This window comes from Caloenas nicobarica, chromosome 14, assembly GCF_036013445.1.
Source record: "Caloenas nicobarica isolate bCalNic1 chromosome 14, bCalNic1.hap1, whole genome shotgun sequence".
In the NCBI taxonomy this organism is placed as follows: domain Eukaryota; kingdom Metazoa; phylum Chordata; class Aves; order Columbiformes; family Columbidae; genus Caloenas; species Caloenas nicobarica.
The window spans coordinates 14,651,857-14,679,572 of record NC_088258.1 but is presented as its reverse complement, the minus strand read 5'-3'; the positions used below and the strand labels follow the sequence as shown (position 1 = coordinate 14,679,572).

The 27,716-nt window shown below is 41.3% G+C and overlaps 1 protein-coding gene across 1 annotated transcript; it reads left to right on the top strand.

The window, feature by feature from the left end:
- Window positions 1–82: 82 nt before the first annotated feature.
- On the top strand, window positions 83–26,331 carry TEKT5 (tektin 5). Its single transcript, XM_065645032.1, has 7 exons — window positions 83–810; window positions 2,010–2,089; window positions 3,764–3,834; window positions 5,518–5,661; window positions 9,138–9,360; window positions 23,135–23,289; window positions 26,118–26,331. Exons 1-7 carry the CDS (start codon window positions 246–248, stop codon window positions 26,329–26,331), a joined length of 1,452 nt encoding a protein of 483 aa, XP_065501104.1. The 5' UTR covers window positions 83–245.
- The last annotated feature ends 1,385 nt before the right edge of the window (window positions 26,332–27,716 follow it).

Sequence of the window (27,716 nt, the reverse complement as noted above, 5' to 3'; positions counted from 1 at the left end):
ACACGCCAGCGGCTGCTCTGCAGGACAAAGTGCTGCTTTTCTGCAGAAAACCAATGCGCCCGGGGGCAGGTAGTGCGAAAGGATCCCCTGCAGTGTTGGGACCCAGGCGGGTTTCAGCCCCCTGTCAGGATGGAACAGCCCTCGGAACTCGGTGACGTCCCTGCGGTGTCACAAGGTGCCCCGCAGCACCGGGCAGTGCCAGGGGCTGCGAGGGGCTGCGCTGCGGCCGCCTGTCCCGCTGCAGGATGGAGTTCCTGGGCACCACGCAGGTGGCCAGTTACTGCGGCTCGAGGAAGAGCTGCCTGTTCCCGGACCTGGCTCCCACCAGCACCACCAAGGACACCTACCAGTCCTACTACCTGCCCGGCTACCGCCACCTGTGCTCCTGGCGGCCCAGTCTGCTGCACAAGGTGGTTTCGGTCCCTCCCGACTCCGACAACCAGTTTAACCCCAGCGGGCGGCCGCCCACCATCCTGCCGGCGCTGCGCTCCAGCCTGCACGCCCGCTACAGCCCCCGCGACTGGCACCATGCGACCGTGGCCCAGCTGCGAGGCTCGGAAGCCTCCAGGTACTGCGCCGGTAGGATGAACACTGATTCCATGAGACTGATGCAAGATAAGGATCAACTGACTTATCAGATGCAAGAGGACAGTAAAAGAAACCTGGGGCAGAGGATGTCCAACATTGACTTCTGGAGATCTGAGCTCATCTATGAGTTGGAGAGTCTGCTGAAAGAGACCCAAGCCTTGGAAACGGCAAAGAAGCGGCTCGAATGTGCTGTGGATGAACTGCAAGGACCACTGAAGGTAGGTTTGACACAGCTGGTTATTTCCTGACTCTATCTCTGTTGAATACTAGTGTGACTTTTACTGTTACCATCAAGACACACCTTGGTGACCCTCAAGTAAGAAAGAAACCTGGCCACCATGGGCTTTAAATATAAAAGTCAACAAAGGAACCTCTCAAGACACTTCCCTGCCTCTTCTCCTTCCCTTCTGCTTGAAGCTGAGTGTCCCTCAGGCCCTGGCCAGCCCCCTCGGAACATCACAGAAGAGCAGAGGGCGGCCCTCTGAGCTGCAATATCTCCACGTTTTTATCTAGCTCTGAATTTTCTGCTATCACTTGGCGAAAATAATCTTTTTACTTAGGACGGCATACCATTTGTGTTACATTTTGAAGTTCTCCAAAATCTTAAAGGCGAATTAACTGCAACACAAAAAGCCACAGTAATATCAGAGTCAATAAGTGATGCTAGCAAAAACTCAAAGCATGCAAAAACTAGAGTCAGAGTTCTCTCCTAAACATCTGGAATGCTGCTGCTGGAAGCTATGTCTGTCGTGGTTCTAGAAAAGTACAAATAGAAACTCCAAATTCAGTATTCAATAACAACTCTTTTAGTTGTCTGTATCTGTACTGGGTCAGAGTGGCGGGCTGAGGATGCTTTTATTCAGGGAACATTTTCTGCTGAATGGTTTTGTGTCAGTTGATGCTGTTTCATTGCTTAGTATGGTTCTAAACACGTGAATGAGACATGAAGAGCAAAGCTAACCTGCTGGGGCAGGTGAACTGAATTCCCTGTTCAAGGACGTAGTTTTGCAGTTGTTCTCTTGTACAGGTATGAAACCGCCAAACTTTGGCATTGGGTAAGGGAGGGTGAGGGGAAACGATATTAAAGGATTTCGCTGTGGATAAGCGTAGAACAACGTGGGTGTTTTAATCCATACAATTCACAGCAAAGCCTGGGCATGTTGGGATGTAGGAGGCTTTGCTGCACGTTCATAAGCAGCTAATCAAACGGCGGCTAATCCTGGAGAGCATGTATTATTATGAACAGGGAAGTAGGAACGAGCCACTGAGATGGATCAGTTGAGCCAATGAAGCCACCTCTGATCCCATGTCACCCCAAGGATGGTCCTTACCTGACACGGCAGCTCCAGCACGGTTCAAGGTGTCACTCCACAATGCAGCACTGAACCGATCGCAAATGTCCTGTGTTTGCTCGCAGATAGCGCTGGAATGCCTGTACTACCGCGAGAAGAGGAAGGAGATAGACTTAGTTCATGACGATGTGGAAAAGAACCTCATAAAGGTAAGATCGGACTTACTAGTTTATTTTTCAAGCTGTGGAAAGAACTAAAATCCAACTAAACATTTATCAGAGTAAAAATGCTGCAATAATTTCTTCCTATCATTTATTTGGAAGGCTGAGAGGGCGAAAAGAGAAAGAAATTTGGTAAAACTGTATATATTTGGGATAGTTAATGTTCTATTCACCTTTCCTGGAACAAAAGGAACAGCCTCGCATCCTTGCGAGGTCTTCTCCAGCTCTGTCTTCCCTGCTCCTATAAAACAAGGTGGAAAGACGTCTCAAGATTGTTTTCTGGGCCATGGTCTACAAAATCTCAGAAGTTCTCAGGGCTTAAAATATAAAATGCTGGTTTACTACCTTGGTATATAGATGGTGTTACTGAACAAAGAAAATGAGGATAGTAGTGATTACTAAATCTTTTAAATTATAAAAAATGAATTAACATTTTGATAACATATTTAAAATAAGCCATATTGGATGTGTATGAGAACAAAAATACTAGGAAAGAACATTATGGGGAAATGGCATTTCTTCCAGCACTTTTCTGGAAGGATGTGCAGAGCACTGGGATAACCGCAATGCTCGTTCAGAGCCTCCAACCGGCATGTGGGGGTTTCGCAGCTTTAATGGAGAATCACGGAGCTAATGTATATTAGCTTAAGAATTTCAGCACTTAATTTAGCATGAGAATTCAGAGTAGGATGAAATACTGCTAGATGTTCCACACGAACAGATGAAAAAAGTATTTTTTCAAAATGAAAACTAAAGGCTATTTGCCTGGTCTCCCAGGCATTGCTCTGGCTGCGGAGCAAGCGAGACAGTGACGATAAAGGACAACAAGCGTTCATTTTGTAATAACTGGAAAGTCAGTTCGGAACTTGCTGTTGCTCCTACACACACTGTACAAGTGCACAGGCAGAGCCTGTGTTTTTAAATTTGGGGTGTCTTAGTGAATTCCAAAGAATTTATTCTCTTTATTCCCTGTTTCAAAACTCACAAAACTGTGCACACTTAGGTAAGAAGGTATGTTGGGCTAAACCAGACTTTTTAAAAAGAGCTGGAACACCATAATGTTGTCTGAGGGTCTGTAATTACCATGTTGGCATAGTTTTTAGTGTGGTTGGTTTGAATTTATTTTAAGCTGAGTGGAACCTGGCTCTGAATTTCTATGACTAATATTTATGGTTTTGAAGAATATTACAATATACTTCCTTAGGGAGCCTGTTTCTGAGATCAGATATATTTTTAAGTTACTCCACTATTAGCAAAATATTTCTGTTGTTCTAGAAAAATGTAGAAGTAGTTAGAGAGGGTAGTTTAATGGATTAAGGTTCATGTTTCAAGTATCCTCATTATACTTAAGGCAAGCAAAATTTGCCTTTGTGTTTATTAGAATGACTCCATCCAACAAAATCTATGAACATGTTTGATAAATATAAAATATCATAAATATATATTTGTAATAAATATTAAAAGCCATACAAAACCAAGTCAAAATATACAACTCTGTAGTACTAAGAAAGAGAGGGACCAAAATGCATCCTTTCTTGACCTACATTGCATTTGAGATCTGTGAGATGGTTGCAACATCTAGAATGCAGAATAAAGAGGGTAAATTCATTAGAAGAAATGAAGTTGAAGGAAAGCACTGACACTCTGTATTTTCTACTGCAGGAGGTTGATGTATTCAAGGAGTGTCAAGAAATACTGACAAAACTTGCACAGAAAATTGGTCAACAGTTGGAGTAAGACTTTACTTTTAATTCCTGCTTTAAAGATAGGAAAGCTGAATTCAGTGTTAGCTATTACCTAATGACAGACCGAAAATAGCAAAAGCAAAGACTTCACCTGTTAGATGCTCACTGCCCTCCACTTCTAATTCTTACCAATGATAGAATTTGTACGTTAAACTGCAGAAGAGCAATATTTACCATTTAAAGGTGACCATGACTCAATTTTTAAAGTCACGCTTAATCTTAAATCCTTCATTAAAATTAGGGGCACTAAAATTATGGCTTAGTTCTGCCAATGTTGCTATGTGGCGCATTATTGGCCTGAAGTTCAAAGGGCTTTTTTTAAAATTACAGAAATAAATTCAAAGGAAATTTACCACTGAGCAAACAAACAGGAATCTAAGCATATAATAAGGTATGAGGTGAGTTATGGAATGGACTTAAATTACTTTCATGTATATTTATACATGTTTTTGTTATGGGGGGCTTTGGAATTTATTTTATTTCTTTGATAGTGCACAAATATCCTAGTAAATGCAAATCATATATAAGCCTTATTATTTAATTGGTAAAACTATTCTGAATACAGTGTTCTGTTAACTATGCAGAACTGACACAAATTTTAAAAGTCATGTTTATTTGACATGACCTGATTCTCAAAAGGAGCAGTTCAAGTACATGCAAGGAAGAGAAAATTGTGCAGTTCTTGATTACTACATCACAGGAGAAAAAGACATAAGCAGATTTTATAAACAATTGCTCTGATTAAAGGCACTCAGGACTCACATGAGTCAGGTCAGATGCATTTCTGCAGTTCATCCCACTACTGCAGTAAATTGGGTATGTGATGGGATCAAAGCCAAGTTCATATTCGATGGCACGAGCTCTGCCTGGCTCTCCATGGCCTTGCTGGTTACCTGGGATTCGGTGCTGTCACCACACCAGGCAGACCCCCAGTGTTGCCAATCCCCAAGTACATCACAGACACAGCAATATTGGCAAAAAATGCCCATGTGTCTGCTGTGTTCCTGAGGCACTGGAAAGCAAGACTTTAGTTGTTTCTTCATCCACGTTACTCCCATTCCAGCCCAAGGTCTGCCAGGTCTGCCCTCTTTTTGGAAGAGCCAAAGGAGATTAAGTTACTCCAAAAATTCCTTGTGGGTAAGAAAGCAGAGATGGAGCGACATATTTCCCTCCTCGTGATCAAGACGAGCAGATATATTTAAACAGCTTTCCTGGTGATTTACAATTTGTATTATGCTGAGTGAATCTGTGCCCCAAATCAGGAGAGACGGGAAACCACGACTCTGCTCTGCCCTGGTCTTTCTCACTCACAGCTTTGCTGGCACGAAGGTTGTCACCCAAAAGCTCCCCCCTTTTGCTCTGAAGCCTTCCCTCATGCCACACAACAACTACCTGTTGTATTTACCCTTGCGTTTGTCTGTCCTCAAAATGACAAACATTATTAAAGGCAGTGAGTTAAAGACAATTCTTGGGGGGATACTGGCTAGAGGCCAGAAGGGATGAATGGAACAGCAGCTCCCTCTAGCTAAATTACAGCACCAAGCGATTTCAAGCCACTGTAAATGCCAACAAACTTTAAACTGAAGCACCGTAGCAAGCTAATGAAAGCAATTAACTATTTAGCACACCAGTATTAGAGGTGGTTTAGATTAAAGTCTTTCCCCTTCACAGCATCAACAGAGATGCACAGCATGCCCTGGAGCAGGATCTTGCTGACAAAACCTCAGCCCATTTCATCGATGAGAAGTGTTTCAACCTGCGGAACACATCGGACAGCATCGCCTTTTACCATGGAGTGGAAAAAATAGATGGGACGTGAGTACAAGCGGCTGTTGTAACCTTCTCTTTCTGTGCTCCCTGCTGGAGGCAGGAGCCTGATTAGAGCACGAGTCCTGGCCTTACCTTTGAGGAGTGATAAAGAAAGAAGTGGCTTCTGTCTCCGTATGGCCCTGGTTTTTCTTGGTGTGAAACCCTCCAACCCTCCATCATCCTGGAATACTCCCTGTCCCCTCAGAGCTGCGGTTGTTGGGGCCAGGCAGGAGCTGGCAGCCCTGCAGCAAAGCTGTGAGCTGAGCCATGTTTCTCAGCGAGGAGCATCCTTCACAGCTGAGGTGCAGCTGGATCCTCACTCTCAAATCCTTCATGCAGATCATAGAATTATACAATCATTGTGACTGGAAAAGACCTTTAAGATGGAGTCCAACCATTAACCCAACACTGTCAAGTCCACCTCTAAACCACGTCCCTAAGAACGTCTCCCTCTGTTTTTTATTTATACTGTTTTGTGGTCTTCAGGTTCCAAACCCACATCCAATAAAATAAAAATTCAGCTAAGGTGTGCAATTAAGTGCAATGTGGTAAGTAGCATGAAAGTGTACACCAAGGATTATATACATTTTCTGTAAAAATAGCTTGGGGTATTTGGCAATTAGGCCATCGAGATATACAGAGATAGATATTACACAGGATGATCAAAAAGATTTGGCACAGCTTTAGCATTACAGCCTGAACTAAAGTTACTAAACTAAAATGTCCCAACTGCATACAGTTTAAAAACTGTTTATTATTAGTGGCCTCATCAAGACCTGCATCTAATCCAAAAGCAACAGCAGAGGAAAAGCAGCTTACAATAGAGGGCAGTGTTTTTGTGCTAATGACTTGTTAGTTCCCTTTTTGCTCTTTAACATAGCAAGACTTGAATGGTGGATGTGCTTCACAATCTCAAATGATAATGACTCTGTCTTGCTGGAAGGAGAAAATAAAAAAAAAAAAAAAAATCAGTATTATTTGTTTACTTATGCTCTGCTTTTCATTAAAAGATCACCTCATTCACTGCTGAAAGGAGGGCATATCCCAAGGAAACTTGGCAGGCATTCTGCTGACTCTAGTAACGCTACCTACTTTTAGGATTAGCAATGAATAAAATTATTCTTGTCAGCTCAGGGAAAAAAGCAGATTCATGTGGGTAAGTTTTACAGCCCTTTTCCTTTTTCACCAACCATTACCTGAAGAAATGCCATTTTTCATTAAGATTTTCCAGAATCCGCTTGGCAGACTGAGCCATACCTGCAGCGCTGGGGAGCAGAGCAGGTGTTTTCTGCCTCAGCAGAGCCAGCTGGATAAATTGCAGTCTGAAAAAGCAATGTTAAAGAACAGATTAAGTACTAACTATTTCAGATAGTCAAGATGGAAACCTACTTGGAAATTTAATTTTCTGATGAGAATATGAATATAATCATCAGGCCATAGAGCAGGGGTGTCAAACTCATTGTCACTGGGGGCCACATCAGCCTGGGCTGAATGGAATTTTAGGACTATATAAATGTATAAATGCCCTTTGAAGGCAACCACCAGGCTGATGTGGCCCCTGGTGAAAACACATTTGTCATCCCACCACAGAGGGGTAAAAAAACCCCAAAGACCAAAACAAACCCCAATACCATACAGAAAGTAACCCGAGATTGTCTGGATCAGTAGCTGCAAGTAATGTCGGCTCAGGTTTAATACACTGATTTATGCACTTTATTATGGTACCATGTTGGTTACCTGAAGCTACCTAAATAAGTGTGTGGCACTAAGGAATTCCAAATTGTTTAGGAAGATCAGTACTTCAGTTTGGAGAGAGAGGAATAGACTATAAAAAACTGAAAGGGCCCCTAAGAAAACAAGTGCTGACAAAATTAACTTTTTCTTTTTGCATCCCTTCATATTTATTCTCAGTGTTCAACTAAAATCTAAAGCAAATGTGGAACTCAATAGATAGTGACCTGTCCCTCCAGAGTTTAACAAACAGGCATAACTCTTAGGAAGAAGTTTTACGTGGAAAAAGAAGTCTAAATGCAGGCAGAAGTTTGTCTCAGTGTTTCAGTTTGGCAAGTAAAGTATCTGTACCTTTTCATAAAAACCTCTACATATTTCTGGGTGAAGGGAGAAGTGACTGGTAGGCTGAGTGCTGCAGTGAAGAAGGTGGTGAACTTAACTCCAAAGAGTCGCTTCTGCTGTTCCAGTTCTCAAGCTGGGGGCTCAGGCTGCAAGTTTAGAGCCCCAGAGATTCCCAGTTTGGAAAGACTTGACTCTGGGATTTACGTTCATAATGATGTTCACTATGAGAATGAAGGCCATCTGTGAAGTGTGGACACAAACCCAAGCACCCCCAAGTTTGTTTCCATGCAGGCCATTGCAGCAGGAACGTTCCTGGGTGGCATTTTTCAGTGCGGGACCCCTGTATTCAGTCTCTGTACATTCATCAGCTTTTCCATAGCAGAGCCAGTTCTGCCCATCTCACAGATATACTGAATTTAACTGTAACAGCCACACAAGTTAAAGCAGAGGTGTTCATTTTACTGCATAGAGAAGTCAGTGGATGGAGATATCTATCCAAATGACACAGAAGGACAGTGTTGGGGCTGGGAGATAATTCCAGTTCTCACTCCGAGGTCAGTGCCTCATCCATTTCCCTGCTCTCGTTCCTTCTGGTGATGAAGGCCACTGGGATGTCAGAGCCACATGCTTTATTATCTAGGTCACCCATATCTCATGAGGTAGGACCGCTCTGCTGGCAGACCAGAGCTGCGTAACAATCCTTTCTCCTTTGGTTTCCTGCTTATTTTCTCTAAACTAGCTTGGGCTCTCATGTTCTCTTGTGGTTGCCAACACATAACTCAGTTTCCCCAGGGGAAAGGTTTGGGTTCACAAAAGTAGATGGTATTTGAATCTAATTTGATGGTGTGCAATGCACAGGAGATCGTGCTAAATAATGTAATGATCCACTAAGGCCATAAGCTCTCTGAACACTGACACAGAAACGTGTCAAATCTCAGCTGAGATACAGCGGCAGGTTTGAACTCAGACCCTCACCCAATCTGTTAAATACCAGAAGAAGGTGTGTTGCTGACATTCATACCTGATCCCGAAACACTATTTTTAAGCATCAATAAACAAGAAGTATGCAAGAAAAAGTTATTCTTCATACAGCAAAACATAAACCTACTTACTTTGAAGTTGATGCCAGAGCCACGAAGACCTTTAGTTAGGAGCTACAATATCCAAGTAAACCATAGAAATTCCATTGAAGTAACAGCTCTCCAAAATCTTCATGTGGTGTTGCCAAATCTTTGGTTTATAGAGGAAAAAAAGAGAAAGTGGGTATGAAACCAATAGAATCACCTGATGCATGTGATCACACAACTCAATGAATGAACACTTAATCTCAGTGTAATTATTACTCAACAGAAACCAGCTCACCTAAGCTTTTATCTTTTGTCTTCCCCTTATTTTAAATTTCTTACCAGTATTTCAGTTCCTGCAACATGGGCTAAATTCAGCGAAGACAATATCAGGAACGCTCAACACGCGAGGGCCAACTCTGTGAAGCTCCGAGAGGATGCGGAGGTTGCCCTGGAGACCACGTCTGAGGAGATGTGGAATCAGTACGTCAGCACCAACCTGGCCTTCGACAACCGCATCGCTGAAATAGCTGATGCAAAGAACAAACTCCAGGCACAACTGGCCAAGGTAAGAGCCCCTAAGAGGTGGCAACTATCATCTTAGTTGTACCTGAAAGGCACAGAAATCTCCAGTGTTTCCATCCTTCCTGCATGAGCTTCTCCTCAGAAGATACACCTGTGTTACCTGTCCTCATAGGATGAGTTTGAACCACACACACCTGAAAAGAGCTCACTCTGAGCCAGGCGGCCTGACGAGATGACAGGGTTTACAAGGGAACATCTATCCCTAATCACACACTGATTACATTCATTTGCAACTCACAGGTTTTAAGTGGGGAAAGATATCTTACATAGTATTTTTTCCTATTTTACATTTATTGATTATATTTCTCTGGCCATTTCCTGATACAGAAATAGGGCATGATTTTTTTAAACAGTGAACTGACTTTAGAAAGCGCAAATAAAAAGGCTACAAACAGTAGCACATTTATGTGGTGTAGGGGAAGAAGAAAATGAAGCTTTTGCACTTTCATTTTGCAGCATTAAGGGAAAAGCCCTAAATTATCTACAATTTAAAAGTATTTACATACAGAATGTCATTAGTCTACCTTTGACGCCTGGGTTCCAAGTTTTCCTCTCGCTTTTGATAAATACATTTCCACATCTTTAACCTGAATTTAGGCTGGTTCTGGTTGGAAGCAGCTATTTTGGAATAGGTCAGACAGTGAACTTTTCAAACATTTGTTCTGCCTTTTTCTTCATATTATATAAGGCAGAAATGCCACAGAAGGAGACAGACCTGCTTTAATCTCTATCTGTATTACCTTTTCAGTAAGTTTTCACTGAAATAAGTGACATGTTGGAAGTGTATTACTTGAATTTTGAAACATATGTTCCAAAGATAACAAGAGGTGCTGCCTTTGTACTGACAGATAAAATCTTAAGCTCTCAAGACTCGCTGTGTTACCTTCATCTGGTTTCAGCCGGAGTTCAGCAAATTCTTCCATTTAAACTCCTTCTCTAATATAAGAGTCCCATGTTCAATCATTTGTTTCAGTGCAGACTTGGAAACAATAGAGTTTTCCTGCCATTCTATTTGCCATAAGTGGTTTATGATGTTTTCAAGTTTATTTTTAGAGACGCTTAGTGAAGTGCAAGCTAACCAGCTAAATACGTGTTAAGTTACAGCACAAACTATTTTTTTTCCCTGCTTACAAGGCACGAAAGATGTTGAATGTAGTTTTTTGTATGTTTTTAGATTGTATATGATCTAGCCAACTACAGCAGTTTATCCCTGAATTTGCCATCCATCTACATTTCTCATGGATTTAATCTATGAACATTTGCTTCACATTTTTATACACCTTTTTCTAATGCTTTTAGGTGCCTCTTTTATAAAACAACCTACATGGCATAAGGTAGCACAGAGTGTACTTATGGAATCACGAAGTGCATTGTGAGATATTAATGTACAAACAGGGATTTTGTCATGGAGCCCAGCTTATACTGTGACATAACTTCTGACAACTGGTATATAATGGAAAAAAATATATATCCTATGCTGTTACACCATTAAATAGCAACAATAAGCTATCGGGAGAAATTAGAGTAATTGTATTTGTATAACGAATGATTAGTTTGTATGCTACATATGGTTTAAAAAAGTATCAAATAAGATTGCACTTGATGAACTAACGCTGCTGGTAATGCTGAGTTACTAGTTTGCGTGTACACAGCAGATACTTTACTCATCACAAACTCCATAGTAATGTAGTTACATCAGAATAACAAAATTCTAAAGGAGAAGAAAACTGCATATGCTGGTGAGGAGTAATTCAGACTGGTCAGTGTTGTCAAAAGAAAGGAAGATACAATATGTTTATTGAGCAAAACCATTGCTGGCTAAGATGTGGGTGAAGTTCTATGGTAGAAAGACACTGAGGTACTGGAGAGAGTGCAGAGGAGGCGACGAGGCTGGTGAGGGGCTGGAGCACAAGTGTGATGGGAGCGGCTGAGGGAGCTGGGGGTTCAGCTGGAGAACAGGAGCTGAGGGGAGACCTTCTGATCTCTGACCTGCCTGAAAGGAGCTTGGAGCCAGGGGGGGTCGGGCTCTGCTCCCCAGGAACAAGCGCCAGGACCAGAGGAAACGGCCTCAAGTTGCGCCAGGGGAGGTTGAGGTTGGATATTAGGAAAAAATTCTTCACGAAAAGGGTTGTCAGGCATTGGAACAGGCTGCCCAGAGCAGTGGTGGAGTCACCATCCCTGGAGGGGTTCAAAAGGCGTTTAGACGAGGTTCTCAGGGACATGGGGTAGTGCTGGAGTTGGGTTATGGTTTGACATGATAATCCTGAGGGTCTCTTCCAACTGGAATGATTCTATGATTCTACACACCTTCCTTCCTGGTGCTGTCTGCCGCAGCCCTTCCAGGACTGCTCTTCAGAAGGTTGCTGGGTCGATATTCAAGAGTAGCTGATAACAAGTATGTTATTGAGGGCTCTGTATGAACAGTCTGCAGCAGTCCTTCCAGTGCTTCCTTCTCTTAATAACACTAATTTTGTATTTCTCATATAAACAAAATGTAAAGAAAAACAGTGATCCATTATTATTCTGCTTAGTTGTATTCTAGAATATTGTCTCCCTTGATGTCTAGACAAGTGTGTTGTATATACCAAACGATACACAGACTGTGTTTCTGTGATGAAGGTATCCTGGTTTTACTTCTATCAAGCATCATGCCAGGAGTTTTGCCAAGACCTTCTCCATCCATGACATAATGTCTCCATTTCAGGTTACAAACTGTACAAGTCTCAGAGTAATAACTGCACAGCAGTCCATCTGTTTTTATAAGCATTTGGTCTGCTCCTAGTACTGCTGGTGGACTTGCCCCTCAGTTTCTAACATGTTCCTGCACCATTTACCTTGAGTTACTGAAATACAATTGAATAATAGACTCCAAGTCTTTCCTGTTGTAACTGATAGAGGTTCTGCCAATTTAACCAAGGTTCACACTACAGAGTGTTTTCACGCCATTTTTAGAAGCACATGAACAAAATACAGTCTTCAGAAAAAAGACTTCAGCTAGTCTGCCATAACTATACACACTTTCCAATTCAGGGAAGCTAAGAGATTCCCCTAAGAACTTTTCCTGGTAGGCATCTGAAAAACAGATTTTTTGCTCCTTAAATAACTTTCTCAAATCCTGACATTCAAGCTGCTTAGCACACAGCCTTTGACTCTTTTTCATGTCTGAAACAGTCTGAACAAGACTAAATGCCTTCAATTTCTAGTCACCAGACAACACGCATGATGAAAAGGTGCGTACCCTATCATTTTATTATATACATCACCTGTCCCATCACATTTTTTACTATGAACATACAAAGATTTGCATTTAGTTAGAGGGATTGTTTAGCAACTTAGAGATGTCTTGTCTTGGGGCAGATCAGATGTGTTTTTACCCTTTATTTTATACTTGGAGTTTGGTCTGAATCCCAATACTGAACAGGCTCCAAATTCAGATCACGTAACCAGGTCAGCACAAGGGAAGCATCCAAAGAGTGTTGGTTGGTTGTCAGTGATTCTCACTTGCTTTTCTGCACTCCCAGTCCAGCTGCTCTCACTGGTGCTTCACTGATGTATTCAGGAAATTGTCTGAGTGCTCCTCACTTCAGATTTTCAGTGTCTGCTGTTCGGCTTTTCCTGCCTGACACTTCTCTTGGGGAAGCCGCTGGTGAGGCTGGCGAACCCCGTCTATTGGAAGTCTGGGAAGTGATTTGCACGGGGAACAGTGAAAAAGGAATAAATTGCTTTTGTATAATTTTGAACAGTCGCATGCAGAAAGGAAACACTGTCCTTAAAATCCTGTTCTATATGTGTCCCCGTCCAGTTCACAGTAGAGGTCCTGTATGAAATTATTCCCTGCCTATTTCTGCTAGATTTTTGTCTAGAGAACGAAGACAATTTGCCATCTTTACAGCGGCAATCAAACAGGGTATGTGGGAGCAAGGGTGTGGTACAAAGCATTTCCTACTGCAGCTCCAAAGCCCAGAAGTTATCACAGCTGCAAGAATGACTAATGGACTGGAAAACAAACAATGGATGGAATAAGTTCCTCCACTTTCTCTTTAGCAGGCCAAAACCAGGGATGTTAGTAGCACTAGATGACACCGCTTTATTTAGCTTATCCCAATAACATTTGGGATAGGGGCAGAGAACTTGCTAAGTCCACAAGCATATATACAGAAGAAAAAAGAATCATAATAGAAGACTCGTTGCTTGAACAGAAAGAACCAAAAGAAGAATCAGTGGTCAGACAAAAGCCAGACAAATCTAGATGGAAAACGTAAACACTTATTTTTCAGAGCAAAGGAATGCATCACTGCAGCAGCTTAGCACAGCCAGATGGCTTTATTAGCACCAGGAACTCAAATCAAGATCAATGTTCTCCCTGAAAGCTCTGATCTCTCTACCATCTCTGGCTTTCAAAGAGGAATTTCTACAGGACAGACTGGTGAGCTGCAGGCAACGCAGAACCGAGACGTCTTTCTTATCCTAAGACTGAAAACGTCTCATTTTTCTTTTCTGTCCCAACTGCACAAGTCTATGATTAATTTAGCTTACTTGATTCTGGGATTAATCTTGATCATAACAATGTGAGGCTCATCCGGAATTTGGATAGCAGAACCCTGGAAATACGAGGTGCTGGAAGCAGACACCCAGCTGCGTATTTGGCGAGGGTTAGATGACAAACCAAAGCAGGTATTACAGCTCTGCAGTATTTCATCGTCACTGGGCTCACAGAGCACATGGTCAGCTGGGGATGCAAATATTCTCCAAGAGTCTAATCCCAACGTGTGACTCTGGTCAGGCTCAGAGCTGCTCTACGACCAGATTTTTAGGCAGGTGAACAGAAAATAGCGTAGCAAATTGATGTAGAATAGGGTGGTATGTCGTCTTCAGCATGCCTCAAGAAAGTTTATGCCAAGAGACATTATGGTAAATATATCTTACATCTAGTGTAAAAGTACACAAATCTTTAGGAAAAGGAGGAAAACCTTTAATCATGGTGCCAGCCCCTCATTTATACGTTTGCATCTCTTTTCCATAAAGTTAATATTAACGTAAATAGTTACGTTGGCTTCAGTCTCGGGAAATAACCAACAGGGCAGGATGTTTATGTACATTACCTCTGGGAATCAGTCAGACCAGACAGTGAGTGACATGTTTACATAGACCAGTATTTATGCCGAGCCTAAACGGCAGCTTATCTCTGCCCGCTCCACGACCTGCGCAGCGCTCAGAGCGTTTCTGAGCCCCGAGGCTCAGCACCCAGCGCCACCCTCCTGCCAGCCCTGCCGTTCAGGGAGCTGAAAGGTGCTAGAAAAACAGGTACATGTTCAGGAAAATGATGAAAAAATAACCTGCTCCAGTAAACAAGTGGCCATGATTTGAGTATTTCCACTCAGCTCACTGAGAATGTGTGCTTTTAGAAAAAGATCTGCTGTTTGTTTGCTTTAACCCCTGGGGTGTGAAAAGGCAGTATATTACATCAATATATAAGGGAAATTAACTCCGCCTTTTCTTTTTGCCTGGTATATTTTTTTACTCTATACCTGAAAAGCCTCCGGGATTTACTAAGTTACACCATCTCTTAAATAAGTCATCGCCTCAGAGTCTCCATCCTTCACATAATTCTAAATTTAAGAAAAATAATATTTATAAATGTAAGACAAACCTTTCCTGTCTTAGCAACTATTGAGTATTTTTATATGGTGGCTAGAAGAACTGAGAACGTTTTGTATTTACACAACTTTCTTCTAATTCAAGGGATGAACCTACTTAATTTTACAAATAGCATAAAATATAGAATGAAAGCCAGGAAAACCTCAGTGGCAATAAAACCAGCAACTGCCTACCAGCCTCTGAAATACTTTTCAAGCTTCTTATCTGAGAAATTCTGAGAGGAGCCCTCTTACAGCTGTTAAAAAGGACACGGCCTGTTCCTCTCAACAGGAATAGAAAGAAATACTAAAATAGGAGGGGAGGTGCCCTTGTAAGCAATGAGTAAGGGAGGTGCAGCGGTGTCACGAGCTGCGGGAAGGAGTATCCGTGTAGCAGATACTTCACCCCACAAAGGCTTTCATCTCAGACCCCAATGGATCTTCATATCACTTTTAAAATATTTTTTTTTGATTGCTTTTTTTCCCCTTCCTCTTTTTATGCCTTAAAACCTCATTTATTCACGGTTTTTCAAGTCTGTTCATGGCGACTGGGTATACAGGTAATCTTTTTGTTTAACATTGGAACCTGTTTGAGAGTGAAGTTTCAGATGATTAACGAAGAGTGACTCAGAAGCATTCGGGAAGGTATGAGCTGGTTGGTGTAGGCAGCTCAAACTTGCCTGGAAAAACCTGTTTGAAGGAGGAAATAGTTCTTTAAGCTAGGAATAGACTTTTGCCTAGAAACCAAGAGAAAGTACAGGTGAAAGCAAAGGCACTTGCTTGAAGACAAAACCAGATTTCTCTCTCCTAAAATTATTGCTTAATCTCATGAAATCATAAAGACTTGCATAGACTAGATCAGGGTACAAACTATTAAAGTGGCAAGTGGAGAACCCAAGCAGGAGAAGGTGGCTCCTCAGCACACCTGCGGCAACGCTGCACCGCACGGATCAGCGCCGGGGGAATGTGACGTGGAGAAGGATGGAGGTATCACAACCAAGTGACAGCCCTCGCGCATCAGGATGTACCCCGGTTGTCACGAATCCAAGTGCCTTTATTTACAAAAGAACAGAAATCTCACAGGGAGGGACACACAGCTGCTAAGTAAAGGCAGCATGGAGTGAATGGATGTCAGGCTTTGCTGACATTGATGTAGGAGATATAACTTATTTCTGTCACAACATTTACGTGTGAGAAACTGGAGGCGGCTGCTGCTCCTCCCCGGCAGCTCGTCGCACTCGGGCAGGTCGTACAGGCTTGGCAGAGGAAACAGGATTTAGTTCAAGACAGCAGTGATCATATACATTTATAAGCCAAGCTCTTATTCTCAGAAGGGGGCAGCTTGCAGGAAATATAGACACACATAGTAGCTTTTCTAGAAAAGAATCATTTTCAGGCTCCAAAGGCTCATAAATACATTGCATTGGCTCTAAAGTCAGGGCCAATCTAGCTTACCATGACTGGGTTGAAATTTCTTTAATGATTAGAAAGTATCTCGTTCCTGACAAGAATCTAAATTGTAGAGCAGATCCATGAGCCCCAGCCATTTCTCTCTGGCACCATCTCCTTCTAGACGCATCTTCTCTCTATAAAGGGATGTATGTCCATCTCTCAGACGAAGTAACTTAAGACAAAACAGAGCATGCACAAGGCCCAAATTGCCTGTTTTATCGTTATTTTTACCAAGTTTAGCAAAAATATGTTAATAACATAGCACTTCATTTTGTTCTCCTAAATGATAACGCACTCAAAATCGCTGGTTTTCCAGCACCTGAAACCACAATATAGTATAAAATGGAGGGGAAATACAGCAGAGCTCTGAGGCTTACTCTTCTTCTGTGATAGTTAGAAGTGTGGCAAGGAGGTATGCAAGGAGTTAAGCATTTCCTTGTATATAGTTATGACTTCCTCTGTTATTTTGAAAATATTTTAGAAAATCCAGGCCAAGTGAAATGCTCCCATGTTTTTCTCCCCCATTAATTTTAATAAAGCTGTTTTAAAATAAACAGGACCAGTGGAAAAGTTAAATAGAAACTGATTGCATATAAACGTGAAATTGATTAGGTTATTTTCAGAAATTAAAGTAAAAAAAGGCATACTGCAATTCAGCGAAAAGAGGATTTTTGTGAGATTGTAAACTGTTATATACCCTGAGCCCTCCGTTTCAACCTACGCTAAACAGACCAATCTATGTAAGGACATAGATTAAATGTCCAGATGTATATTTAAAACCTTCTTTGTTTTAAAAGTATAGTATTTACACTCCAATACTTTCCAATTTTCTGTGAAAATGTCATATTTAGGACAGTTATAAAGTTGGTGATTTTATAGGTAACCTTTGGCACACGTAGAACTTAGTCCATGCTTTAGTTTTCAGATCTGTTGACTATATTTATGCCAACCCTATTCCCATCGTTATGAAGCTTTATAATAAACTTGCAATATTCCCAAGTCCAGACCTATCTCTCCAGGCCCAATACACTTGATGAATTGTGCACTGCATCAGTTTGATGATATCTTCCCTGGGTGCAAACTAAACTGCAGCTTCTCTTAACTATGAAACTCAGTCATCCTGTGGTTATGCACAACAAATGTATAAAAGTTGCTGCTCAGAACAATTCTAATTCTGCTTCAACACAGTTAAACTATCCGAATGCATTACCTGCTAATGTCACATTCTGTTGAGTGTGATTTTTTTTTCCTTTAAAATGTGCTTTTCTTCTTTTCTTAAAAGATTCCTGGACTATTCTCCACCACCATCTGATTAAAAACAAAACAAAACTTGATAAGTCATAAAATAAAGACCTTCAATTAAGCTTCAAAAGAAAGAAACAAACCCCTTAAAACAACAAGAGCAAGGGACGTGGTAATCTCTAGCAAGAATTTGTCTACAACATGACAGTAAAGCCTGTCAGGTCCGAATTAATTTCTGATTTGAGATCTGGGTTATACTTTGCCATGTATCATAGTTTTGACTTTGAAATAGTGTGGACATACACCCTAAAATTAATTGTGAAATCAGTCACAATTACACTTTATTCAATTACATATGATAACTTTGATAAACATAACTTTTACAAAATAATTTGGTTGAAATACGGAAACAAGGATGAAAAAAGTTCAAATAACCGAGAGGCAAAATATTAAAGAAATTTAAAAAATAAGGAGGCACAAGACTGTTCCTCCCACCACATTACCTGGCTGCTGCTTTTTGCATTCAGATACTAAACACTGACCAAACCTCAGAAACAACAAAGAAACAAGGAGAGCTATCAGACTGCAGCATTTAAAAATGCTAATGCTGTACATTAGACTACCCTGATTATGTGATGTGTCTTCAGCAGCTCTTTCTCTCGATCTCACTGTACCCAGCCTACAAAACTCATGGCCTGGGTGAAGCGAGAGAACGGTGGGAGTGCAGTTTTCTCCAAGCTCTCCAGAACGCTGCAGCACAAAACTTCACTCGTGTCCTGAAGGGAACGTGTCCAGCGTTCCCTGCCCCAGCCAGTCCCTCACCCTGCTCGAGGAACACGCTGCTCAGCCATTGTTGTTCTTGCTTCCTGCCTTTGGAGGCCATCCAGAAATGACATCGGCTGGTGCAACGCTGTCTGGTGATCCTCCCCACCAATCCCTTCGTGGATATCATGTTATCTAAATCATTTTATCCAATGTGTGGCCAGAATGAGTAATTGAAAACTGCTCGTACAAAGCTTCTGCGATGTGTTGGAGGTGGTTCCCCTGAGGACATTTTGCTTTGTATGTCTTAAATGACAGCATTTTGAAAAAAAAAAAAAAAAAAAAAATTGAGAACACACAGTGAACCTAAACCACATCCACTTACATGCAGCCAAGCAGGGCTTAAAGGTGGATGTATAGTTTCATATTTGAATTTTGAGTTCACAGGCAGGTTTAAACAATATTTTCCTCGGCAAATGAATGAAGGCTTTGCTCAGTAGCACTGATCAATTGTCTTGGTTGTGCATAACATGCTTGCAGACAACTCCTACCTTACGAGCAGGACACCGGCGCATCTAGAGAAGTCGTGTGGCACACAAGCGTAGTTGCTGCAGATTGTGCTGACACAAAATGTTATAAAACTGAGTATTCAGTGACTTTCAGCTAAAAGCTCTCTTTTCATGACTAATCATCTACTGAATTCTGAATAAAGAGAAGCATTTTCTATTTAGACTTAAGAGCTTGCCCTTTTTGAACATTAACGTTGTGTGAACTCAAGGTCTGTGCAAGCTCTAAAAATGTTGAGTCACCTCTAGATACAAGATGACTGTTATTCTATGTCAGCTACATGCCATTATTTATGGGAGAAGTGCACACACGACTTAGTATTCTAAAAAGAGGCCAGTCGAGTCTCCTGCTGCTGTGTCTCTGAGTGTGTGTTTGCTGTGTGTGCAGCGGGCAGCGAGGCCCCAGCACAATAAATGCTGGAAAGGAATGGAAACAAACCTCAGGTTTGATCATTACCAACTTTCATGCACTTCAAACATCACTATTGAACTTGTAGTACATGAATTTATGGTCCGGTGGTTGTACCTGCACTGCGGCCACATACGAATGCATCATAAGAAGATTTGAAAAAAGCGTGGGTTCAGAAAACCACCTCTTCTGCAGTTCTCTCTGCTGGCTGAGCTTAATGAAAATGGCCTTTCCAAGAGACTGAGGACAGTTTATACATGGACAATCCGCTCAACGTTATCTGTATTGGAATCAGCTTGTTCCTTTTGTGTCTTAGAAAAAACATCTGGTATGTAAATTATTTTTTCATGTAAGCAGAATGAAAGAATAAAGGCCACCCAACCATTTAGAAGCATTGTCACATAGTACTGGAATGGCCACAGCTTGCTATAGGCAGCCCTTATATAACAGGGATTTGTGGCAAAGACACTGTTATCTGAAATATTGAAGACTACTAAATTTCTTCTCTGGTTCTCTTACAAACGTGTGTAATGCTTCCAGAGTCTGCCGCAGTATGTTTCTGTGCACATGCTGCGTCCCCTTTGATAGTTTCCTGCTTTCCTTCCATGTGTGGAATAAACACAAGATACCTCTACTACTTTCAAGGAAAAAGAGGGCAGGAAAGCATTTTCTCACCAACAATATTAATTTCATCCTCTTCTCTAAGCTGATTAGAACAATTAGTGCTAATTAAGTGCAAGAGAGCTTATAATTTAACTCCACTCACTGAATAATTTGTTTTGATCGTAGTATCACAGGACAGAAGGTATCAGCGCGGTGATGACATTACATGGTTACATGAATACGAGCGCACTTGTGAGCTGGGGCATCGCTCTGGGGAGCTGGTTTCACAGTCATGGTTCATTTCTAACCAAGTGCTCCAGGGCTGCTTTAATCAAAATGTTTCACAAAGGTGAATCACCATTTCCACCTGCTGCCCAAGAGAAAAAGTGTTTTGCTACCAGTAAAGGTCACAGTCTGAACCACAAAGGTCCTACCCAAAATCTGAACTGAGACTGCAAGCCCTCTGTTCCACCAGAAGTAGAAACCAAATAACCCAACTCAGCCCTTTCTGAAATTGAGACATAACTTTGCTCAGTTCTTACTGGGCTGACATACATGCTGCTTTGTTTCAGTGGTTTTATTTGGAATTACACTTTATTAAAAACAAATCCACCTGCTTACGATTCGCTCCAAATCGTAAGGAGAATTAACGCAAGAGGCCAACAGGTAACAGACCCATGCGGCAGCGAGTTTGTTGACGTGAGGGCAGCGAGGCGTAGGACGGGAAACGCCGCCGCGGTGGCAGAAGCTGTAACATAAACACAGGAAAGGAGGACCCTGCGATGCCGTGGGTGACGCTGAAAACACCGCTCGGCTTTTGCCTCGCGGCCTTGGGGTGTCCCCAAGCGATGGGCTTGGTCAGCAGTGAACAGTGGGAACAGTCCTCTCCTGCGCCGACAGGTGCGTCAAACTCTCCACACATCACCTTGGAGCCGGACCCACCTTTGGCATGTGCGGATGAACACGCTGGATTCTCTTAGAGAGTTTATAAGTAGCAAAGTTCTGACAACGGCACAAACTACTCAAATCCTGCTTCTGAGCAGCACAAGACCCAAATCCTTGGTGTTTTCAGCAAAGAGGAAGGATGTGGCCTTGATGCACAATGAAGAATATTTAACTTCATTAAGTCTCTTTCCCTTGGTTTTTATCTATAGAAATAAGCACGTGTAACTGGTAAAATCATGAACAGGATGTAAAATGATGTATCTAACAATGCGCTCTTATCACAAGTAGTTCCTCTGCAAAACAAACAGCTACCAAAGTGCACTGGATTATCTGCATAAATATTTCCTGTAAAACACAGCTAGTTTACGGGGATTATCTAATTAAGAAGGAACCACTGCAGAAAAAACACTTATAAGGAGAAATTTACTACTGTTAGTTTCACTTCCATACTATGTTCCCTTCATAACAAAACAGGTTTTTTTCCCAGCTGTCTATAAGCAGTAAATGCTCCTTTTTGGGTGAAGATGCTCTCAAGCTCTGTGAGAACCAACCTTGGACCCAAAGGGCTCAGCGTGGTGTGGAAATCTCACTTCAGACCAGCACAGTTGTGCTCATACGCTGCTCCTTGGGGTCCAAAATGATTCATCTCTTGGAAAATTGCGTTGCTGCAAGGGCTGAACTGGTGTGGACAGCCAGGAGATCTTCCACATTGCTCTACTATACAACATCAACAAGCCCTGAAGGATTCAGACTGGGGCAGGTTCCCGGCATCCTTAACTTTTTGAGTTTTGCCAATAAATAACCTTTCGGCAGCAGGAACTAATTCGATTTTCAAAGCACACACATCATTAGCCAACTTGGTACAACTTAAGTGTGTAAGCAAGATCAAAGTAGCAGCATAATTTAAGTCACATTACACTGTTTTTAGTGGCTGTTAAAATTCGAGTTGTGTTGATTTTAGTAGACCGGCCGAGAAAATACATTAGTTCAATTTGTTCTCTTCCATTTTAAAGCTGTCTACAGGAAAGGCTTGAACAGGTTCACCACATTGGCTGTGATGAATCCTGATCAATGAAAGTAACATCATAATCAATTGGCTGGGAAATGTTACCCAAATATAAACATTTTTTCCCATCTTTCTTTTGAAAGACTGAATGAAACCTTTCCCTTGCAATTTCTCAGTTTTGCTGATAAAGATTAAAATATGTAAGAAACACATACAGGATTCTCAGGGATAATACAATTGTATGATAACACGAACTATGACTAAAAACTATGCTGTACTAATTCCATGGGCCTCTCCTTTTTGGTGATGTTTCACTCCATATCTTCTCCATTTACAGAAAATAAGCCTCTAAAGGAAGTTGGTCTTGTCTCTACAGCTCCCAGTGCAGTTTTCAAAACTTTGCGAATTTAGTTTCAGTGTGAAAACATGACTTATGTTCATATGTTCTTGCAGCAAATGTTCCCAAATTACTTGGAGTATGAAACAGTTTCAGAGGGGATATATTTGATTGCTTTGGAATTTATGGGGCAAAAGAAAATAAGAATTGGATGAAGGTTTAAAGGAAAATGATAGTTTATTGGAATTTCACTTTTGCAAAATGTTCATAGATCAAGCAGCAGATTTTTTTTATTTAGGAGTAAAATGAAGCACAGTAGAAATAACTCCCTATAAAGCTATAAACACTGCCTCTGTGAAAATGGCTTTATCACAAGAACACAGCTGGAATTTCCCATCACAATAATTCAGTACTTCTCTTCCGTTTGTAATAAGTTTATATTCCAATTTGCCTACAAATGTCTTAATTTTATAATAGGAAAGAGACAGTGCATTTCCTAGTGGACGTTGTTCACCTCTTTTTCAGGAACAACCTCATTAAATGCTTTCATGTGATGTATGAGTGTACAGCCTCCTCCTGGCTTTGATATGATTACCATATGTCCTTTTAAAGAAATGGCAAGATCAAGCCAACATTATCCAAATCCACCTGATTTATATGAGTTTATAGTAGTCTCCTCCCCTAAATTAAGCAATTAACATGCCAGAATTGAAGCAGTTCCTACAGGAGTGTTTAAAAGAGGGGCCACGTTCTTATTTTGTATGCACGCAAGGCTTAAAAAGTGTTCTGCTTTGTTCAGATACTTCAGGAAATCTTCCAGACAGAAGATACAATCATGTTGCTGGAGAGATCCATAAAGGCAAAGGAGTACCCGCTGAAAGTGGCCCAGACCCGCCTGGTGGGAAGAACTAATCGGCCCAATATGGAACTTTGCCGTGACGCACCTCAACTTCAGTAAGTAAAAGCCAAATGACTGCATCCCTCCCTTCACCAGCCACTCAGGAACAGGAAATTTGATGAGTGTGAATCAGTTTGACGAGATGAGAATTGCATTCCTTACACTAGGATACAATTAAGAGCTCAGTTGCATGTTGGTGGCTGATACCTTTTGGGGTTCAGTCTCCTGGCCGAATTGGGACTTAGGAATTGATTTTAATTCCACTCTCTATGAAACAAGATTTCACTTTAGGAAGGACCTAATTTTAGGAACGAGTCATCCAAGACAGAATTCTGTCTTTCGATGCAAACAACTATGTAATGGTCAAGCTCCTTGAAAAGTTAATGCAAATACAAATGAGGGAGCATCTCTTCCTGTCTCAACTAGTTTTCAGCTATACAGCAACTCCGGTATCATCTTGGCACAGGTTAGCTCATTTGGCATGCATTTTGGTTATGTAGCATATATTTTGGTTACACAGCATACATTTTGGTTCCAGAGCTGTGGGGGCTTCCCAGCACATGTTGGCACCAGCTGGATGACCCCTGTGCTACGAGCACTGCAGAGCGTGTTGTGTCTTTCCATATATACAAGAAGATATCAGAGATAAACGCCTTCCTTCCCTAGTCACTGAAAAAAGGTTCTTCTGAATTTTAATATCATTTATCTCCCTCCAATTCAGCTGGAACACATCAGTGATCCAGAAGAACACTATAAAGTATATCTTATTTAAAATACTGCCTTCAAAAAGCTCGGGGGGGTTTTCCTGAAGAAATACTGCACCAGGGTTCCTCCCATAGCTGGAGTGAACTTCACAGTCTAGTAAAAGAATTTTGCTTATTTTTATGAAAAGTGGAGAACTACTCCCTTTTATTTTTGTCCCTGGCAAAATCTCACTGTATACAACAGTTTCACATACAGTAAGATTAATGAAGTACATGATGCTTAAACTGAGTAGTTATATTATTTTTCCTAAACACCATTTTATCAACTTGAAAAGCTTCAGTTTAAACAAGGAAGTGGCAATAAATCATAGTTTATTGTACTGGCATCTTTTCACTTTTTCTAACTCCTTAAGCCATAAATTGTACAATGCAATACATATTTTTTCAGCCTCATACCTCCCTAATCGGATCTTGACTTTTCCTTTGGCGTATCCATATATTAGACTTCTTCAGTTTCATGCTCTGCTCCCCACATCCATTCTGTCACAAAATATTGGTCTGGATTTGAATTCTTTTATATCCCTTTGGATAGTTGTATTTACATGGCTTTTCACATCACATAAATCATGCCTGTTCTGGATGCAGGCGCTTAGCTGTGAAAAACAAGAAAACCTTCTGATTATACTGTAGCGTTCACTCAGCTGGTGCATTTACTACAGGAGCAGATCATTTGCCACTTCAGTTAGCACCGCATCATCAGTTATATATGCAAATAAGCTAGTATCAACATTTTATTAAACAAACAAAACATAAATGGCCTTAAACATTAATACACTTCTCTAGTTCTATACTCTGAGGCTCGTTCTGTCTCTGCTTCCTCCCTGAAGATCTCTTCCAAGTGTCTGCAGCGTTATGATTGACATCAGTCGGTCAGCAGGATCGTGTGTAGCCAAGAGAAAAAATTTGCTTGATTTAGGATGAAAAACACAGAGTGTCACATTATCCCTTCTTCCCACAATTGCCAGTGATGCTGTTGATGTTCCAAAGGGTCCTGTCTAAAAGAGTTTGGAAGGTTCATTCGAAGTCACTGGAACATTACAATGTCTTTTGATATTTTCTTCAATTAGAGTGAAAGGATAAACATGAGATACTTAAAACCAAGCAGTATCCAGGGTTCTGAATCTAACTCCTCCTGGCTCCCAGGCTATGGGAGAGCTTCCCAAGCTGTTGCACAGCTATTTGGAAGTATTTTAGGCTTAATATACACACAAGTTTTCTGTCAGTCTTATATGATTTCTAATATTTTAAACAAAATGTTTATACAAGGACACCATTTACTAGATGTAGTTATATTGCCAGATAATGAGTACATCCTGCTCTCCTTCCTTCAGTGCATATGAATTTTGCTCGGCCACAGCTCCCTAATCCACACCAGGTTGTGCTGGATGCTTTACCTGATCCAAATCCTCGAATATTATGGTCATCATAATTCAACATGTCAAATAAAATGTATTTCTTAGAGATAAAATCCTATCCGAGAAAGCAAAACTATTTGCTAATTCACTTCTTAATGATTTTTTTCTGCTTTTAAATACTTTGTTAAGTGTATTTCTCTTACGTGGGAATTAGACCAATAGCTCAACTGCAATAGGGAAAGAAAATATCAAATGAACCATTTCTTTGTAACATGTAAATGTTATCTGAGTTTGCTGTTTATTTCAAAGGAAGTGCTGATGTTGGCACTTGTTCTCTGTGCGTGCTGCCAACTTTGTAGTTGAAAGGATTAGACAGAAAACAATTAATAAAGTCCAGTTTTTCTGTGCTGGAACAACTGGGACTATCCCAAAACACATTAAAGTGGATTCTGGGAGAGAGGAAAAAAAAAAAAAAAAGAATCTTTCTTACAGTCTATAGTGCACTGAGCAATTAATAGAACCTCAGGCAAAACACAAAGTTGACAGTATTAGAGTTTACCAGCCCAGTGACTACACAAGATTTGCCACATCTCCACTGATAAACCACTGGAAGAAATGGGGTGAATATTAGCTCACAGAAAATCTTGATTTCAGATCTCCACACGCAACAGTTATTCTGGCAAATGATTCTTGTTCAGATTAACAGGAACGTCGTGAGTGGCTGCTGAAGTTCTGTGAGCAACCTGTCCCCTTCTCTTTTTTCAGGCTTGTCACTGAAGTTTACACTATAGATGACACTTTACAGACCCTAAAGCGACGTCTGCAAGAAGCCCGTGATACTCTGCAGATGCTGATGGTCAACAAATCCAAGCTGGAACACGACATTTCGGTGAAGGCAAACTCCTTCTTCATCGACAGAAAGTGCATGGACATGCGCAAGGTCTTCCCCAGCACCCCCCGGCTCGTTGGCTACACTTAACCAGCAACCTTGGATATCCTGTGCATAGCAAAGTTGCAAAGGTTGCAAATATTTCCTCAAGGAATTCACTATTATTCTGTTTTTGCAAAAATTGAAATCCTGTAGAAATAAACTAATGAAAATTTATATCAAGCCTCTTTGTACAACCTTTTATTCTCAGCTGTAGCTGCTACAAACTCGAATTAGTAGACTTATTCAAAAAGAATCAGACCACACTAAAATATCCACACAGATATCGCAAGAGATAAATACGTGAGTTACTAGCTAGAGAAAACAAACTGAAACACCATACTGTGACAGAATTAGTACAACACAGGATTTAACTGTTCGGATAACGTGCCACCTGTGTTTCAGTCCTTGTCTGGAAAAGTCCAGTTTAAATGCTCACCTCATCCTCACAGCCTCCTCCTGTGCAGCAATGCTAGATTTGGGGTTTGGAATTAGAGGAGGAACAAACTTGTGTAACAGCTTCATGGAAAAAAAGCAGCCTGTATTTACTGAGAAGGAATCCTTACATCCCCACCTCTCTCTTTCTTTTTGAATTTTCATACAAATAAGTATGAAAAAAAATTGTCTATTTGTATGAACTACTTGTGACATTTGCCCAAGTCTGAAAGGTCTTAACTGTTTAGAAATATGTACTATCTATCATTAGATGTCAAAGGACTTCGTGAGCAAAGACAGCACCATTGCTCTACTGTGACTGATGACAAAGTTCAGACAAAGCAGGAACGGAACCCCTGTACAGGAACATGATGCGCCTAAAATGCGTTGAAGTTGTCCTTCTGTCTGTCAGTCAGGACTGCTCAGCTTTCCAGTTCTCAGAGCACGACTGTGTGTGGGCGAGAGAAGGATGGGATGGGTGTGAGACCTGACTTCTCTAGATGACAGTTCAAACCCATTAACAGTGCAGTAATCCAGGTAAAGGATTTGAGGAAGAACTAGTTTTAACTAATGGTAAAGCAGTCTGTCTGGAGTCAATATTTTGCTGTTATTTGTGTTTCTTGCTGGATTTACACTCATTTACAGAGTAACCAGCAAACTACAACTCTAATAAGTGATCTGTTTCCCACTACCTCAGGGTCCTCTCTCTGGAGCAGCTCTAGGAACACCCCAAATGCATTTCACGCTGGACCAAAGCCAAATTCGAACCAATGCTAGATTTGAAAGTCTCCTGAATAAACTGGCTGTATTCCTCATCCTTTGTTTTGTGTGGGTGGTGGCTTAATCCAGCTCCCAACCAAAGCTGATACCTCCTGGGAGTTAGGCGCAGCTTTCCCTGAGCACGGCTGTGGCTGAACCATCTCATGCTCCATTTTTTCCCCTTCAGTTAAACAAGTAGCATCTCCTGGCTATTGTGTCAGGCCGTTTACGTAATGAGATGT